This window comes from Lagenorhynchus albirostris, chromosome 1 (genome assembly GCF_949774975.1).
Source record: "Lagenorhynchus albirostris chromosome 1, mLagAlb1.1, whole genome shotgun sequence".
NCBI lineage: Eukaryota > Metazoa > Chordata > Mammalia > Artiodactyla > Delphinidae > Lagenorhynchus > Lagenorhynchus albirostris.
The window spans coordinates 81,813,121-81,831,515 of NC_083095.1; the positions used below are offsets into that span (position 1 = coordinate 81,813,121).

The 18,395-nt window shown below is 41.6% G+C and overlaps 1 protein-coding gene and 1 non-coding gene across 2 annotated transcripts; both read left to right on the forward strand.

Annotated features, from left to right (window-relative positions):
• The first annotated feature begins 3,155 nt into the window (after window positions 1–3,155).
• On the forward strand, window positions 3,156–18,195 carry TMCO5A (transmembrane and coiled-coil domains 5A). The gene is made up of 11 exons (XM_060168698.1): window positions 3,156–3,190; window positions 4,147–4,296; window positions 4,719–4,842; window positions 5,464–5,514; window positions 6,241–6,312; window positions 9,400–9,456; window positions 9,910–9,969; window positions 10,398–10,462; window positions 11,396–11,453; window positions 13,267–13,307; window positions 17,997–18,195. Exons 1-11 carry the CDS (start codon window positions 3,156–3,158, stop codon window positions 18,193–18,195), a joined length of 912 nt encoding a protein of 303 aa, XP_060024681.1.
• On the forward strand, window positions 14,150–14,257 carry LOC132506390 (small nucleolar RNA U13). The gene has a single exon (XR_009535817.1). It is a non-coding gene; the product is annotated as a small nucleolar RNA U13 (small nucleolar RNA).
• Window positions 18,196–18,395: the final 200 nt, after the last annotated feature.

Sequence of the window (18,395 nt, forward strand, 5' to 3'; positions counted from 1 at the left end):
CATGTGCCTGCTGACCATCTGTATGCCTTCTTTGGAAAAATGTTTATTCAGATCTTCTGCCCACTTTTTTTTTTTTTTTTTGGCAGTACACGGGCCTTTCACTGCTGTGGCCTCTCCCGCTGCGGAGCACAGGCTTCGGACGCGCAAGCCCAGCGGCCGTGGCTCACGGGCCCAGCCGCTCCGCGGCATGTGGGATCTTCCCGGACCAGGGCACGAACCCGTGTCCCCTGCATCGGCAGGCGGACTCTCAACCACTGCGCCACCAGGGAAGTCCCCTGCCCATTTTTTTTTTAATTGGATTGTTTGGGGGGTTTTAGTATTGAGTTGCGTATGTTCTTTGTATATTTTGAATATTAGCCCCTTTAGCGGAAATAACCACTAAAAATAAGTAAGGACTTAAGGAAAATGGCACACTTGATTCTGTATTCGAAAAATAATGATCTAAAATGAGATTATAGAGCCTTGCCTGGCTATAAGCCTCAAGATCAAGCTCATTTATAAAAATATCCAGGGCTTCCCTGGTGGCGCACTGGTTGAGAATCCGCCTGCCGATGCAGGGGACGCGGGTTCGTGCCCCGGTCCGGGAAGATCCCACATGCCGCGGAGCGGCTGGGCCCGTGAGCCATGGCTGCTGAGCCTGCGCGTCCGTAGCCTGTGCTCCGCAATGGGAGAGACCACAACAGTGAGAAGCCCGCGTACTGAAAAAAAAAAAAATCCAAAGAAGAATTTGCCAAAGTAAAAGTGAGGACAAATGAGGTTAGCAGAAGATATAGCTCTCCATCCCTTGAGGCAGCCAGAAGGGCCAGGGCCCAGGCAGCTCCATTCAGGGCTCACACACCTGGCCAGGCCCCTTACAGCAGAAAGGTGAAGCACAGCACACAGAGCCTGAGTGCCCAGCCTGGAAAAGAGCACGTATTTTCACAACAGACTTCCACACAAAGGCCACTGCGTTCCTGACAGCAGTACAGCAAAATCTGTCATGTCTCTCAGTAACTTTTGTGTGGGGCAGGGCATAGCACGGAAAAGTTAACAAGGTGAAAACAGCTGCCCTAAAGCTGCACCGGATGTTAATCAAACCTCCTAAAGAGCAGGAAGGCTTATATCGAGGACCTTAATTTGCCCCCTATGCCCTGTTTTTACCTTGATTTAGCAGTTCTCACTATAGCAATTTGTCGTCCTCATCCCACACAGGCCCCAAGCTTGGGATTCTGCTGCTCCTACAGGCTTGCCTTTGGTAGCCCCTCAAGGAGAAAAGCTCCCCAGGAAGGAGATAGAGCTTTATTTTTATCCCAGTGAAAGTCCCTATCCAATCCATTAATAGCTACAATAACCTTGGTCCAGGGCATTTCCTGGAGAATCTATAACCAGCTGGGGTTAATGAACTCTCCCTACCATTAATTCCTGGGAGAGGCCATTGGCCTGCATGGTTACTTAATTACTCTTCTGTGTACAGCTTCATAAAGCAATGAAATGCCTTCTTTCAGGAAGAAGGGAGATGGTAATGGGGGTCATCAGAGGCCATTAATTTTACAAATAGTTTGTTGGAAACTACAGTATGTTAAGAAGTCACTCTGGCCCACAAATCAACTCAATGCGGTCCTTATTAAGTTGAGATCCAAACCTTCCCAGGTTTTCATGATTCACACACATAAAGTTAACAAGTGGTGCAGAATCTGGTCAAAATGTACATACTCAGGTATGCAGAAACATATTCTTTATATTCTGCAAATGATCTTATCTTCCCCTCTAGCTCTGATTCCTTAAGTTGGCAGAAAAGACTCAGTGGGGCCAATTCAAGACACCATAGACTTTTCCCAGTTAAAAATCTCTTTCAGGTAATTTCTCAGTCTTAGGGAGATTCTCCCTCTCCAGAGCTCTCCTCTTTCCCAGGATATTGGCAGGTGCAGGGAAAAACTACATATCCTTAAGGAGGGTTGAAGGAGGAGCTTTGGGTCTTCATGGCTTCTCTTGCTGCTCCTGGGTCTGCTGGCCTTTCAGGCTGTATGCTGGCCCATGCTGCTTGTGCTATCCCTCCCCCCAACACACACACACACACACCCTAGAATGTAAACCCCATGAGGGCAGGTGTCTTGGCTGTTTTGTTTACTCTGTCTCCCTAATGCTTAGAACAGTGCCTGGCATACATAGGAGCTCCTTCAATGTTTCAGTGTTTGTCCAATGAATGAGTAGTTAGTTGGCTACACGATGGGATTAGGAATCAGACTTTCCATATTAGTCACACTTTGAAGCAAGGGAGCACAATCTGCCAGAGAAATAAAAGACAGGGGCTACCCCTTCATACTGCCCAGAAATCAGATCCATTAAACTACTGATGCCAAAGGGAAGACGTGACCATGAAACACACACAACCATGTAGGGTCTGAAGTCTCCACAGATGATGAGAAACCGTTGCCACCCAACCTACTGTGACATGCTGCCCCCCATGTCAATAGCAGGGTCATGACACCTCAGAAGGTTCTGAGATTCTACTGGGCAGTTCCACTGGGGAAAGATTAGACTCTTCAGAAGCTAATTGCCTAGAGCAGAATCAGGAAGACCATATACATCAGAAAAGAGGTGGAGTTTATGGAAGTAATGGATTTAAAGAGGAAACCAAAGGGGCAGAGCAAGCCAAATTTACTTCTGCTTGGTTTTTCTGAGCCCTGTTTAATACTAAGATCTTAATATCTGGAGATTCTTACAGAGGCCAGGCTAGAGAGCAGAGAGATTACTTTTCGGAGAAGTTGTACACCTACACCCAGGCCCATGGGCCCTTTAGGAAAGCAAGTGGCCCTAGAGTAGAAAGGGAGTTAAGAACAATTGATAACCTCTATTGATTCTTATTGCTGTGTATAAATTCCAAAGGGTTTTGTGTTGGTGAACTATCTCTGAATATACCTGCTAGCAGGATATATACTGAAATTTCCAGCATTATCCCTGTATCCTCACTGTATCCTTACTGAGGCATAATCAGAACATGAGCAGAAAACCAAAAGGCTGAATTTTGTCATGGCCAAAATGTGAAGTTGGAGGGAAGAAACCAGTTAATTCTGTTTCTATATTTGGGGGCTCTTGGCTAGTTACTCTACTTCACAAATGGACCCATTTCCCCAACTCATTAGATACATCTCTGTTGATATTTTAGGGAATCTACAATGGAAGAACACAAGGAAGATCAACTAGATGATGAGTAAGTAATCATGATTAGGCAAAGACACATCCAAGGGCCAAGGTATGAAGCAGGTCTGCTGTAGATGTCTTCCTTCATCCTCTAGTCTCCCTCTCTCTCTCCATCTACTATCTATCCCTCCCCCATTGCACTCCACCTCAAGCCCTTCATGCCCTCCTGAAGTGATAGCTATTATAAAGTCTTCTTTTCCAAAATCATCCCTCATCCTTACTCAAAAGTCTGCCTCACTAACTTATTTATGGTTAATCATTTGAAAAGCAAACTAATTAATGATACAAGAAAAAGAAAAGTTTATTGAGAGCTTCCATGTGCCAGGTACCCTTTCTAGATGACTCTAGTGTTACCCTTATTTTATTCAAATTTACTTCAAAAGGAGTTTTGAATTCTTGAAAGTGAATGCCTGGATCATATCTGTGTGCTCAATGAAGTGACTCTCAAGATAGACACTCAAGCTTTGTAGCAGGCACTGTAAGAGAAGTTTTGAGATGGGAGGAGGAAGGGAAAGACTGAAGCCCTACCTGCTGGTGGAAATCTCTTGTGGCTCTGCATAAAGCTGGGCTCAATCATAAGGAATGTGCCAGCTACCTGGATAAAAGTACTCAATAAAAGTGTATTGCATGAGTAGATTTTGTGAACAACTTGTCTTAGAAACCAATGCAGGACACTATTTAAGGAAGCAAGACTTCTGGAACCAGAGTGGAGGTGCACTAGTATATTGAGCACTTTGGCTGAGAAAGCCTGAGAAAAACCTCTCTTGCTGACCAAGTTGAGAATTATTGAAACAAATTGTAGAGCATGATTAAGAAATATAATTTCCTAAGAATGAAAAAGGACAGATGTGCTTCCAGAAACAGCCAGGTTAATGAATTACGTGCCTTCTAGATATCCCATTTAGTCCAAAGATTACTGATCTGAAGATAACTGGCCCTTGTTCAATTTGGGGACTGAGTCTACAGGTCAGAGGAAGTGGAAATCTTAAGACTGGCCCAGTCAAAGAGGAACATTAACAGTTTGAATATGAACCTTGAAAGGGATATGCAGAGAATTGATGAAGCAAATCAGGACCTTCTTCTCAAAATCCGCAAGAAAGAAGATGAGATTCAGAGGTGAGTGTTGGGGTACCATGAGGGAAGTTCTCCATCCAGAGGATGGGGTAGAAGAGAAGAGACAACTCTAAATTTTCCTGTTTGTTCTAGAGACCTAAATCTTGTACAGCAAAGTTTCTTCTTCATTCTCTGGCATTTCTCTGTGGCTCAAACTCTGAAATACAGCAAGTTTTAAAGAGATTCCTAAAAAAATTGGGTGATACTTACCTGAGCTGAAAGAACATTGGGGTGTTTGACTTGGGAATCAGAGGAATCTTACTTTTCCTGCCTTGAAAGTGATTCTGAGTCTAAGGATCCAGGAAAGAATGGTTTCCAACTTGAGATTCGTGTTTATTGTCACTGAGGTTCCCTTGAAACTGATATTTGTGTTTTATCGGTTCTGAAACTGCCAGATCCTCAGAGTGTGTGCTTGCGTCATCTAGGCTGGAAAATGAGATCACTCAGACCAGAGACCTGGCAGAGGGTGAGGAGTGGGGGAAGGAGAACCACACCACGATGGAAAGGGAAAGAGCCTTGCAGGCGCTAGAAGAAGAAACAGCCAGACTGGTAAGCAAGAAGCTAGGAAGAGCTGTATGATAGGTTTTATTCATCATCCTGTCTCTCATCAACTATCAGATAAGCTAGTCTCTCCTTTTTACATACAACTAGTAGTCAACTCAAAAGTCATGGCAAGGGCTTCCCTGTGGCGCAGTGGTTGAGAGTCCACCTGCCGGTGCAGGGGACACGGGTTCGTGCCCTGGTCCGGGAAGATCCCACATGCCGCGGAGTGGCTGGGCCCATGAGCCATGGCCACTGAGCCTGCGCGTCCGGAGCCTGTGCTCCGCAACGGGAGAGGCCACAACAGTAAGAGGCCCGCGTACCGCAAAAAAAAAAAAAAAAAAAAAAGTCATGGCAGGATGTGTCCATGCATGGAAAGGGATGTGTGGAGGGTAGGGTTTCTTTGGTAATATTTAGTATTGGGAAGCCCTGCGTGTGGGCATCTCTATCCCTGTTAAGTTGGTGTGTATGTATTGAGATCAAACCACAGGTTCTTTACCTGACCTTATGCAATAAGGTAGAGTTCCTGCAGGAAATCTTCACTGGAGCGAAATGGAGAACAATCAACTAAATAAAGACAGATGATGGTATGCAGATGCACACTTACACTCTGCTTCTTTCTCTCAACAGGAAAGGAAGAATGAGACTCTGGTCCACAGTATAGCAGAACTTGAAAGAAAGGTGGGATGGGGCTCTTGTGTTCCCCAGTGTTCCCACAGCATCCCCAGGCACCAAAGAGGCAAGGGAGCAAAAGTGGTCATAGGGGATCCCACATGTCAGAGAGGCCTGTGCTGGGGTGGATACTACTCTCCTGAGGCTGAGCTTCATGATCTAAATAAATGCCATGGATCTTCCCTGCAAGTATCAGATGGACGGAGGGAGTGGGTTATTCAGGGTATTCAGTGATCCCACAGGTTCCTTCATTCTATTACAAGAAAAGGGATTCCAGTAGACACTCTGTTAAAGTGATTGGCTGGCAGTTCTGTAGTGAGAGTTAATTTTACTTTCAACAGAGACTTAAAAATACTTAATTCCTAAGGATTCCCTCTTCCTTGTCTAGGCATTCCCTCTACCTCAACTCCTGCTCAGAATACAGTGGGCTTCCTATGATACCCTACTTTCTGACCCATTCCTGAATAACCCAGCATGGATGAGGGGTTCAGAAAAGTACCCCTGCCTTGAGCAGGCTCCAGCTTTGGTGGCCAAGACTAGTGAGAAGAAGTTAGAGGTAGAATAAAGATGTTTCCAAGAGCACCAAGTAGCCACCAAAGGACCACCTCCTGGCAGCTGTTATCAAGACCAAATTACCAGCCCACACATACACCAGAGAATGTCTTTGTTTCCTTTCTTTTCTTTTTATTTGATATATTTTTTATTTGCAATGTATTTTTTTATTTGAAACTGTAGCTTACAAGGAAATCTCAAAAGGCAACTAAGTGTGAACAAGGCAATCTAAAGGGAACCCCAGAAGAGTCAAAGGTAAATGGAAAAGCAATCTTGAATGGGTTTGGAATATATGAACAGGAAACAAGCTTTCAAGTGGAAACAACTGTCAAAGTTGGGATAAATTCTTTGTAGTTTTACCCATGTCAGGCATAAGCCTGGGCCACTGAGTACTGACATTTCCTCTGCTCTTAGTAAGGAATTTTACTCTGAAGCCATATATTTTGTTCTTTCTTCCATGAGGAAGAGCAGAACACAAATGCATACATAACACTGGAGGCAGTTGAAGTCCCTAATTTAAATCCTGTCCCCAGTACTTAGTGTGGTATATGAAGGGCAATTTAATCAGTCCCTCCCAGCCTCTGTTTGAAAATTGAGTGAAATTGTGTATATAAAGTATTCTTTCCTTTTTTTGGAGAGCTAAAACCTGAAGTCACATAATTTTAAAGTGACTATTTAAGAGAGTGGCTAAGGCATATGTATGAATTCATAGAGGCAGAGCTAGGATCTGTAACTCTACTGCATGCTAGGCAACTTACACATCCTGTCATGGAATCCAATCTAGAAAAGAAATCATTAAGTTGGTCATTCAAGTATCTAGTGAGTTCTGCATGCTAAGTGCATCAGACAGTGCTTAGCATTTCTCTAATTGTGTTCCAGAGCTAAGAACCTGGACACAACCACAACACATCTGATCAAAGATGCAAGAAGAATTAGAGACTTATTTTTTTTATTTAGAGAACAGGTAAAATTCTAACTTGATACTTTCTGTAGAATTGCATCTTTATCCTTGCCTTAATTTTTCTTTAACTTATTAAGCCCACACTTAAGCCCATACTGTGTATATGAAGCCTATGAAGATATGGACACACTGAAAATAGAAATATAAAAAGAAAGAATAGAGAATCACTCTGCTATCTTCTCTTGGCCAAATTAGTGTTGATGGCCACAAAGAAGAAGAAGAAGAAGAAGAAGAAGTTTAAGGCCACCAAGTAAGCTTGCTTAGTCATGTACATCCAGGAAATTTACCTGGAAAGAAAGAAATCTGGATCCTGTGTGTACATCAGGAAGAAAGTGAAGTTAACACTAGAAAGGATTATGAAGCCCCATGACTATTCTTACCATATAACTGCAGCAGTCAGAGACTGATTTTCTTCCTTCTCCTGCCCAAAACAAGTTTTCCTGACAGTAAGGCCACCAGAATCTAGTGGGGACACTTTAATGCTGGCTATGTCAGGTGAGCTGAGCTGACAGACTACAGAGTTCCAGGTGTTGTCAGAACAATGGCCATTATTTTCCTAGCAGCAACCAGCCCAGCCCTAAAGACTTCTAGAGTATTATTAACCCTCTGAATCACTCCCTTTTGCCCACCTCTTTTGTAGAATTCTTAGGCGATATCTCTAATTCTATGAAATATACAGCATCTCCTTTGCTTCTGTTCCCCTTGCATGCTGGTGATTAGTTCAGTAGTTTAATGGGATGCCTGCTTCAACTCCTTGTGACTCAGGCCAGTGTCTTGAAAATACAGCCTTTAGCACATTTTTCTTTCTGGCCCTGGTTGTAACTGACTGGAGGGGAAAGGAACTGTTAGAAGCATCCAGATGTAAAATAATGATCCCTAGATGAAAGTGGGAACAACAGAGCTGAAAGGGAAGGAAGGGAAAATAGTTATATCTGCTCTTCCTACAGAATATAACCCAAATGCATCCATTCTTCCCTATCTACTACTACTAATAGTACTACCCTCTTGCAAGCCACCATACCCCTCACCTGGATGCTGAAGTAGCCTCCTAACAAGTCTTCCTGTTTCAACTCTTACTCCTAAACAATCTCACTTTCCACATATTGAAAAGTCTCTTCTTTAAAAACACAGGTCAGATTGTGTCTTTACCACTTGAAGCTCTCTCCTGGCCTTTTACTACAATTAGAATAAAGAACCAAACTTTGGGGACTTCCCTGGTGGCGCACTGGTTAAGAATCGCTTGCCAAGGCAGGGGACACAGTATCGAGCTCTGGTCCGGGAAGATCCCACATGCCATGGAGCAACTAAGCCCACGTGCCACAACTACTGAGCCTGCGCTCTAGAGCCTACAAGCCACAGCTACTGAAGCCCACGTGCCTAGAGCCTGTGCTCCACAGCAAGAAAAGCCACTGCAATGAGAAGCCCGCACACCACAACAAAGAGTAGCCCCCGCTCACCACAACTAGAGAAAGCCCGCGTGCAGCAACAAAGGCCCAACGCAGCCATACATACATACATACATACATAAATAAATAAAAGAACCAAATTTTTTTAGAAGCTATAAGGCCCTACGTATGTAACCTCATCAGTGGCTACCTTTCCCCACCTTACCAGTATCCCCTGTGCTTCAGCCACATAACTTCTTCATACATACCAAAGTTCACAGTCTTGGCCCTTGTTGTAACCTCTGCATGGGACATATTTCCTCCAGATCTCCATTTGACTAATATTTATCTTTCAGATTTCAGCTCAAGTATCATCAGAGAGGCCTTCGCCAACCACCTATATTAGCTCTTATGCCATCACTCACTCTCACTCTCAGCACATTACTCGGCTTTTATTTCTTTCACAGCACTTATCATGTTGACTCATCTGTTATGTCCCCCAACTAGAATGTCAGCTCTGTGAGGCAGAAAGCCTATCAATTCCGTTCATCACTGTATCCTCAGTACTCCCCCTGCCCTTTCCCTGTCACTCCAGTATAGTGGCCGATATAGAAGAGGCTTTCATCAAGTATTCAAGGAAGGAAGAGAGGAAAGAAGAAATACAGGGAGAAAGAAAGGAGTGAGCCATGAATATATAAAAGCAAAAGTGACAGTGAATTTTTCAAGGTTGATGTTTTTCTAAGAGAAATAGCTAAGGAAGAAGGAAGCTAAGAATTGAAGTTTAAGGGCAAACAAAGCACTGATGAATACTCAGTGGTCAAGAGTGCAGGCTCACCAGGCAGCTGCAAGGACAGTTTGACTGTCCTCCATCAAAAAGATATCTGAAATGGTGCCCAATGCACTTCAACCACCTGTGAGATAACCTTTGCTATAGCATTTCAGAATGGAATCCTGTTTTTGCCTTGCTGAGTTACCAGCCTCCTTCCTTGTCTATAGGTTAAGTTACAACAGCTGGAAGCCTCCTGTGCAGACCAAGAGAAGGAACTGGCCAAGGTAACCACAGTAACTTCAATGTTACTCCTCCCAAAGGAAGGGATACTCCATTCTTGGTCAGACGATCTAATGCATTCCTCAAATGATTGAGTTATAATAAGGTTCTAGATCCCAAACCATTATGGGATCAGGAGGGTATGAAGGAAAGGAAGATGACTATAGTCTCCTAAGTTACCTTTTATTTAATATTTTTTATAGGATACACTTCATGATCTATATCTTCCACAAATTAGTATCTATTCTTCTCCCAACTGTCCCCAAATAATCCCCAAGGGACTATAAAATATAGCTTGTTAACCCTCAAAAAAATTAGTTTATATGTACAAAAAAACATATTTAGAACAATTGGAAGGCCACATTTAGGGTCTGGTACACAGGAGGAAACAAGTATACTATTGTTCTTACAGCAATTCACTGAGAAAATTTAAGACTAATAAATTTTAGTCTCCCCAGGTAATAGAAGACTATGCACTTTTGGCCCAGCTCTGTGAAGATCAGGCCCTCTGCATAAAGGTACAGCCCCTCAGTAAAGGGACAGCAAAGGGTTTGTTCAGGTACAGGGTGAAATGGAACCAGGTTTTTCAGAGCATACTGTCTGGAACAATTTTAACTCTTCAAGGTGTCATTCCAGAGGGACTTTAGGGTCTATGACACTCCACCACCAATATCATTCTGTTACCTCCCTGGTCTCCCAGCCTCTGTGCCCTTAACTTAATAATGAACACTTTTCCTGTTTATAATCCCAATTACCCCCAGAGACCTGTCCAATGGTGAAATATAGTGAGAAATCAGTAGTGGTGGGGTGGAGGCTAGGAAGGAGAAAAAGTGGCAGTGGGAATACCAAACATTTATGTGACAATGTAATAATGCATGTTTATTATGATTAGGAAAAGCACAGGGCTTTAATTAGTAACCGCGCTTTCTTTTATTTCTCTTTGAAGAAGTACCGGGAAACTTTGAAGAAAATAGAAGAAGAACTAGAGAATCAGTTCCTCGAGAGAGAAGTGTAAGCTTTGGCAAACAAAGGAACATCCTGCTTTTAGTGGTAACTCCATCTCAGCCTGGGTCAGAGCAAACATCTCTCTAATTCCAGTTTGGAATTATGAGGCCCCCAACACCACATATCTTTCCCCTCTGTAGTAATCAGGTCGACTCCCACTGAACCACACCAACTTTAAAACGCAGGTCCTTCTCCCATCCTTCTTCAAAGACTGTAGAAACACATCTCCCTTCATAGCTTTATCACGTTACCAATTATTTGGGTTTATATTAAGGGTAGGAGCATGTGCTTTAAAAAGGGTTAGTGGTCAGGCACCTTGATAAGTAGAACATTCATATTAAACGTAAATAAAAGCTTCCTTCCCCAAAAAAATACCCCTTGAGTTTGTCAAAAGAGTTTAAATGATGAGAAACTAAACCAAAAACCTCACTTCCATTTCTTGACCCTCTTTAGATGTTAAATCTTAATTCAGTCAAGAAGTATCTCTATATATAAATATTTTGGAACCTTGTGGTGAAGAGAAAGAGACCCAAACTGCATAAAGCCTCTAAATAGGCAGGTACACACCGTGGCCTTGTGTCCAAGACACTAGGACTTGGAGGTCCTCGCCCCTAAAGGATACCTTCAAGTCTCCCAAAATCCTTCCTGAGTACTAGGTATGGCTTGACTGCTAAGCTAAGTTTCTAGAACAAGGCTATTCAACAGAAATTTCTATACTATCTATTAAGTATCCACTTGGCCACTTACTGAGTACTTGAAGAACAGGTAGTATGACTGAGGAACTTATTTTTTATTTTAATTAATTTAAATTTAAATAGCTACATGTAGCAACTGGCTATAATAGAATTAGAATATAAGACTGTTTTTAAACAACCATCATATAGTATGAATCTTTGAGGGCACTTTATCCAATCTCTATCTTGGTTCTTTTCCCCCTAGGTCAAAAGCCATAAGCATGAACTCAGCAAGCAAAGAGTGTAATGGCCAAAATAACAAGGTAAGCACCTACTCCATCTTCAGCTTCTTCACCTTTCAAAGGAGTTTCCAAAATCACTATAAGCCACCAAACATCTAGCAATCTTCCCATGTGGATTTTCTAAGAACAGTACCAGATATAATTCCAAAGCATTTCAACCCTAAACAAATAAAGAGGATGCTAAGGAATAGCTGTCTTCCCTCTTACAGCTGTGCAAATGATGTGTTCTCAAAGAAACCAGCCCAAGACCAAAGAAAGTTTAGAATAGAAGCGAGAAGGAACATTAACTGAGGGTGCACTCTGTGGAGAGAAGGCCAGTACATGACACATACACCACTCCTCTATCTCCTGTAATCACAGCACTCTTTCCTGATGATCCCAGCATGGTCCAGAATCTTTTACTACACAGAACACCAAGGGCATCTATCACCATCTAATCAGAGTTGGCCTATGAGTTAAAACATAGGAAGCAGTTGCTTCTTTATGCTACAGCTTCAGTGTCTATTCATCTTTAACATCATGATGTCACCAGCACATATGCAAAGGTCTGAAGGAAACAGACTTGGATGTAGAGCACCAGGCCTCTTAGCCTGCTTGGTGTCTTGTGGAAGCAAGTACATAGATAAAGTTTATTGGACTTTAATTGTAATTTATATTTCCTTTAGAGCCAAAGTGGACATTCAGCAGAAATTTTATGTTGTTGAGATATATGGTCTTTACAATCTCAGAAAAGAGAAGTCATCTCTTCCTTAAAAGCAAATATCAACATTTGACTATTACCCTTGAGGTGCTCCAGATGTCTGAATATGTTAGACCATTTCCACAGTGACTACAGTTCCCACTGTCCTGAACAGGTTATTCTGGTCCCAAGCTTATGTATTCCACTCAGCAAGCAAAACTCCTGAAATTAACTGAAGTCCACCTCTCTAGAACCAAGCTTGGCATGCTACCTGATGTGTCCCACCATCTATTCCCGGTGACTTATTAAAGTATTCCTTCTGACCAGCTATCAGAGAAACAACAGGACTGTCTTCATCAAGATTATCAGAGTCCATGTGATGGTTCAACGACCTATGATGTTTGAGCAATCTCTTTAGAGAGGCTGCCTGAGCAGCTGACCAGCTAGCATGCCACTTAATCTCACTCAAGCTATAGAATCAAACTTGTAACCCAGAAAGCTGCTTTCTAATTCCAATTCTGCAAGCCTCATTTCCACGGTTTTAAAGTGTGATCATAATTCCTCTTCCTTTTTATCTCACAACGAAGTTTAAAGGAAAATGAAGTAACTGAGAAAATATTTTGGAAGAGGGATGTTACAGAAATCCAGGATATATTCCCATCTTTACATTTTTATAGCTTTCAAAATTTATCTCTTGGAATATGTTTGTGTGGTTTTTATAGCCTGTAAACTTCTCTAAGGGTCACTGGCTAAGTAGAAGGTAAGGGTATAGTTGAGAGAGCCCAAAATGTGAACTGAGAGGACCTGGGTTCCAGGCCTCGTCCTGCCACTTACAAGCTGTATGACCCTACCCTTCTAAGTCTTCATTTATTCCTATCAATATATAAAAAGGTAATGCAGTTTTATATATATATATATATATATACACACACACACACACACACATATACATATATATATACACAGATACATATATACACACACATATATATATGTACATATATTTGGCTTTGAAAATTTCATCTGCTTATGTATATGAAAAAATTTGTAAAATTTTACCTAAAATAACATTTAATTAATGGCTCAGTACTACTTGGCAGTGATAACAGCGTCCAGAAATTGTTTATTTATCACTGCCCTTTCTTTTTCTCCCAGGATAACTCTCTCCAAAAGAAGAAAACAGGATTCTGTAAAACGTAAGTAAATCCCTTTGAGTAAACTTCCCAGAAAACTGGGAGTTCTACTTAGCCATACTAGCAGATAGCAAAGTCTAGACAAGGAGAACATTGTATACACACACACACGCACACACACAGTCAACAAATTTGTTTTATCAATGACTACATTTCTCAGTTCACTGTTATGACTTCCTTGTCCAAAGGCGATGACTAATCTCAGCTTTCCAGTATTAGAAGCCAGTGGCCTAGCAGTAATCAGAAACAGGAATCCTATCACCTAGAAGAGATGTGACAAGTGTCATACTTACCCCCTTTTCCCTTCAACACTTTCAACTAGTTTGATGTGTCTGGTTTCCCAGTAACATCAGTTGATTAGAAATGGGGACTCCAATAAAAAAATTAAAAATTAAAAATAGAAAAACAAAAGAAATTTTAAAAAAATGAAAAGAATAAACAAGGAGGGTTATAAAAAAGAAAGAAAGAACTTCTGCAATATATGATAACACTGAGGCACCTTGAGGACATTATGCTAAGTGAAATAAGCTAGTCACAGAAAGACAAATACTGCATGATTCCACTTATATGAGGTATCTAAAACAGTCAAGTTCATGAATCAAAGTGTGGAATGATGGCTGCCAGGGGGTGGGGGGAGGGGGCACGGGAAGTTACTAATCCATCGGCATAAATCTTTGGTTAAACAAGATGATTAAGTTCTAGAGATCTGCTGTATAACACTGCACCTGTAGTCAATGATAATGTGTTGCACACTTAAAAATTTGTTAGGAAGGTAAATCTCATGTTAAGTGTTCTCATCACAATAAAATAAATTTTTTAAAAAACTTAAAAAAAGAAATGGGGAGATCCTTCTGTGGTTCGTAAGCATGAGGATTGGGTTTTTACACTATTGTGTGAGATGTGCCTCCCTCAAACTTTATCACAATGTCAGCACATTACCCCCTAATGTGAAAAATAAAAGTAGGGAGAGAATTTCTAAATCCAAGTATACCACTGCCTCACAGCAGATAAAAGAGAGAGAAAATGATTGGGAAAAGGAGACAGCACCTAACAGTATTCAGCACATAATAATTGCTCAAAAATCTTGTTAAACCAAATAAGAACTCAAGATTCAAACAAATGAGTGGATATTAGTCCTTAGGGAATCATCGTGATAGCAAAGTAAAATTGGTATTGAAGCCCCTATATTTTTAAGAAAAGGTCAAATTATGTTCAATATAGTATGTTTAAGAAGGCATAGAGAAACATATATTTAAAGTGGTATGAAATGTGATTTAGAAAAAGTCCAATCAAAATGGTTAACATAAAATTACTGGTGCTTAAAGGTCAGCTCCAACTGTCTGGAAAATTTGCTTAAGAGGGATACTCCTTCATACCAGATAAGTGAAGAATTATATATTTCAATATCCTTCAATACATGTTCCCAGAACAACTAGCAGAATCTTCCCTAGAACTCCTAGGCCACCTTCACCTATAATTCAACACCAGCACCCAGCATGGAATTGCCCATGTTCCTGGGATAAGAGCTATCTGCCATAAAGAGAGTTAGTAAGCCCAGCAAGTCTAGCTCATCACATCAAACTACAAATGTCTTTCCTCTTGCTCTGATCCAGCATCCTTGGAGCACTGGTATACCGTGCGCTGATAAGAAATTAGAAAGCTAGGTTATTCCTAATATTGTCCCTGGGCACGTCATCCCAGACCCTTCTCATGAATACTGTATCCAGCTTCAAGAAGAGTGGTGGGAAGAGGCTTTTAAAAGGCTTTTGATTCTAATTTTGAGCAAGATCCTGTATTAGAATGGATCCTGGCTCTTGTCACCAAGATTAACTCTACAGGAAAACTTAAGAAAACTGGAGGGGAAGGGGCTGATTTTCTTTTTTTGGCGGTACGTGGGCCTCTCACTGTTGTGGCCTCTCCCACTGCGGAGCACAGGCTCCGGACGCGCAGGCTCAGCGGCCATGGCTCACGGGCCCAGCTGCTCCACGGCATGTGGGATCTTCCCGGACCGGGGCACAAACCTGTGTCCCCTGCATCAGCTGGCAGACTCCCAACCACTGCACCACCAGAGAAGCCCAAGGGGCTGTTTTTGACTGGTGAGTGGAGTTGGGCCATGAATTTGTCATGAGGCAGAATGCAGCCCAGCACAACCAGATAAGGGTAACATAGCAAAGGAAACAGTGGAGGTTTGCTCGTGGAAATCATATTAAAACCACAAGGGCAAAATAATTTATCAGTTAAATAAGAAATCAAGACTACCATAAGGAAATTTATAGAAATTTATTAGGAAATATTAAAGGTAATATAAATGAAAGAAGAGAAATACCATGATCATGGATAGGAAGCCTTAATGTCATAAACATATCAATGGTCTCCAAATAATTCATAGAATCAGTTCAATTCCAATCAAACTCCCCAGAAGATTTTTCATGGAATTGAAGAAAATGATACTAAAATATTGTATATGGGAGAGTAAATGGGTCAAAAATAACCTGGGCAATTTTAAAGAAGAGCAAGGAATGAGAAACATGCCCTTTGAGATATCAAGACTCACTGGGAAGCTACAGTAATTATGATAGTGTAGTATCATCAGAGGAATAGGAAAATCAACCAATGGAAAAGAACATGTGCTCAGAAACAGTGCACATATAGAACCCTGATATATGACAGTGATTATATGTCAGAGGGGAAAGAAAGGATTGACTGTTCAGTAAATATGGTGGGGAAAAAACGGTTATCCAGATGAGAAAGAAATAAGATTGAATTACTACTATACAGTATAACAAAAAAGCAAGCCCAGATGTGTTAAAGACTTAAATACCAATTAAAAAAAAAACCTATAAAACTCAGTATTAGTTATCTATTGCCACATAACAAATTACCCCAAAATTTAGTGGCTACAAACAAACATTTATCAACTCACACTTTCTGTGCATCATAAATCTGTGAGCTACTTAGCTGGGTGGTTCTAGCTCATGGTCTGTTACGAGGTTGCTGTTAAGATGTTGGCTGAAGTTACAGTCATTAGAAGGCTGGGCTGAGGCTAAAGGATCTATGTCCAAAGGAGCTTACTCACACAGCTGGTTGCTGGCAGGAGGTCTCAGTTCTTCATCAGATGGACCTCTCCACCAGGCTACTTGTGTGTGTCCTTATAACCTGACAGCTGGCTTTCTCCTGGGAGTAAGGAGGAAGCCACAGTGCTTTTAGTACATAGTATAGGAAATCACACACTGTCATTTCCATGATACGTTATTCTTTAGAAGCAATTCATTAAGTCTATTCCACACTCCAGTGGAGAAGAATCTCTCTAAGGAAGGAATACCAAAGAATTTGTGAACATATTTTTAAACTACCATAAACTCTTAATACAAAATAGTATCTTTTAGGCCTTGGGGTAGGGAATGATTTTTCAAACAAGATACAAAAAGCAGTGATTCTAACTAAAGGAAATGTTGATAAATTAGACTTTATTAAAAATAACTTTAGGGACTTCCCTGGTGGCACAGTGGTTAAGAATCTGCCTGCCAATGCCGGGGACACGGGTTCGATCCCTGGTCCAGGAAGATCCCACATGCCGCAGAGCAACTAAGCCTGTGCACCACAACTACTGAGCCTACGCTCTAGAGCCTGTGAGGCACAACTACTGAAGCCCGTGAGCCTAGAGCCTGTGCACCTCAATGAGAGAAGCCACCACAATGAGAAGCCCATGCACCTCAACGCAGAGTAGCCCACACTCGCTGCAACTAGCGAAAGCCTGGGCGCAGCAACAAAGACCCAGTGCAGCCAAAAATAAATAAATAAAATGCACATTAAAAAGTAAATAAATTTTGTTCTTTAACACCTCAGAGCAAGTGAAAGTTATAAAGTAGAGGGCAGATATTCAAAATATACACAATGGAAAAGGATTAATATCAAGAACATATAAAGAATTCCTACAAATTAATAAGAAAAGCCCAAACAACATAGTAAATAAATGGGCAAGAGGAAACACATAAGACGAATAAACCTATGAACAGATAGATGTTCAGCACCATCGTTCATCAAGGAAATGCAAGCCAAGACCATAATGAGATATTACTTTATACCCATCTGATTGACAAAAGTTTCAAAATCTGATAACATCAAATGTTGGAGAGGATGTGGATCCACAGAAACATAAACCCTGCTGGTGGAGTATAAATTGGTGCAACTGGGGCTTCCCTGGTGGCGCAGTGGTTGAGAGTCCGCCTGCCGATGCAGGGGACACGGGTTCGTGCCCTGGTCTGGGAAGATTCCACATGCCGCGGAGTGGCTGGGCCCGTGAGCCATGGCCGCTAAGCCTGCATGTCCGGAGCCTGTGCTCCGCAACGGGAGAGGCCACAACAGTGAGAGGCCCACGTACCGCAAAAATAAATAAATAAAAATAAATAAATAAATTGGTGCAACTACTTTTGAAAACAATTTTCCAAAATAAAAATAAAAAACAAAACAAGATAATTTCACATAGTGATAAATGCTGAAAGAAAATTAAACATGGTGATGGGAGAGAGAGTAGCTGGCAGGCCAGCATATGGGAAGAGGCTACCTTTGTAAGGGGTTGTTAAGAGTAGAGACATTTGAATATCAAGGAGTCAGACATGCATTTAGATTATGACTATTTTGTTCCAGGTTTTCTAACCTCTAGTTAACAGTTTCTTGGCTTTCTTTTTCCAGGATTTTTCTATATTTCTTTTTCACCACCCTGTTTTTCATCAGACTGCTGGGCTACTTGTTGTTCCACATAAGTTTTATAAATCCAGATCTCTTTGTCAATATACTGCCCAAGATACTGAGCAGGAACATCTTGTGGAAGCTAAGATGCTTTCTCTTTCCATCTCTCATGCTTGAGACAGAGGACATGTTACCCCACTGATCCCCAAGAAACATCCTGGAGCAAAAGAAGGCAAGTGGTATCTGAATCCGTAGACTAAGAGATGGTGGAACTTGTGAAGGAAAGAGGTTTTCTTCAGTTATTTCCTTGAGGTTTTCCTACTTGATTACCATTCCTCCTCACACAGTCTTTCCAAGATTAACCTTGCCCGGTAAAGAGCTCTGTCAATGGATTTCTGTGGC

Coding starts and splice junctions, on each gene's coding strand:
- TMCO5A (XM_060168698.1), top strand. CDS start 3,156: ATGGAAGAACACAAGGAAGATCAACTAGATGATGA. Junction 4,843..5,463: donor AAGAAGAAACAGCCAGACTG/GTAAGCAAGAAG, acceptor TTCTCTCAACAG/GAAAGGAAGAATGAGACTCT. Junction 13,308..17,996: donor AAAACAGGATTCTGTAAAAC/GTAAGTAAATCC, acceptor TTCTTTTTCCAG/GATTTTTCTATATTTCTTTT.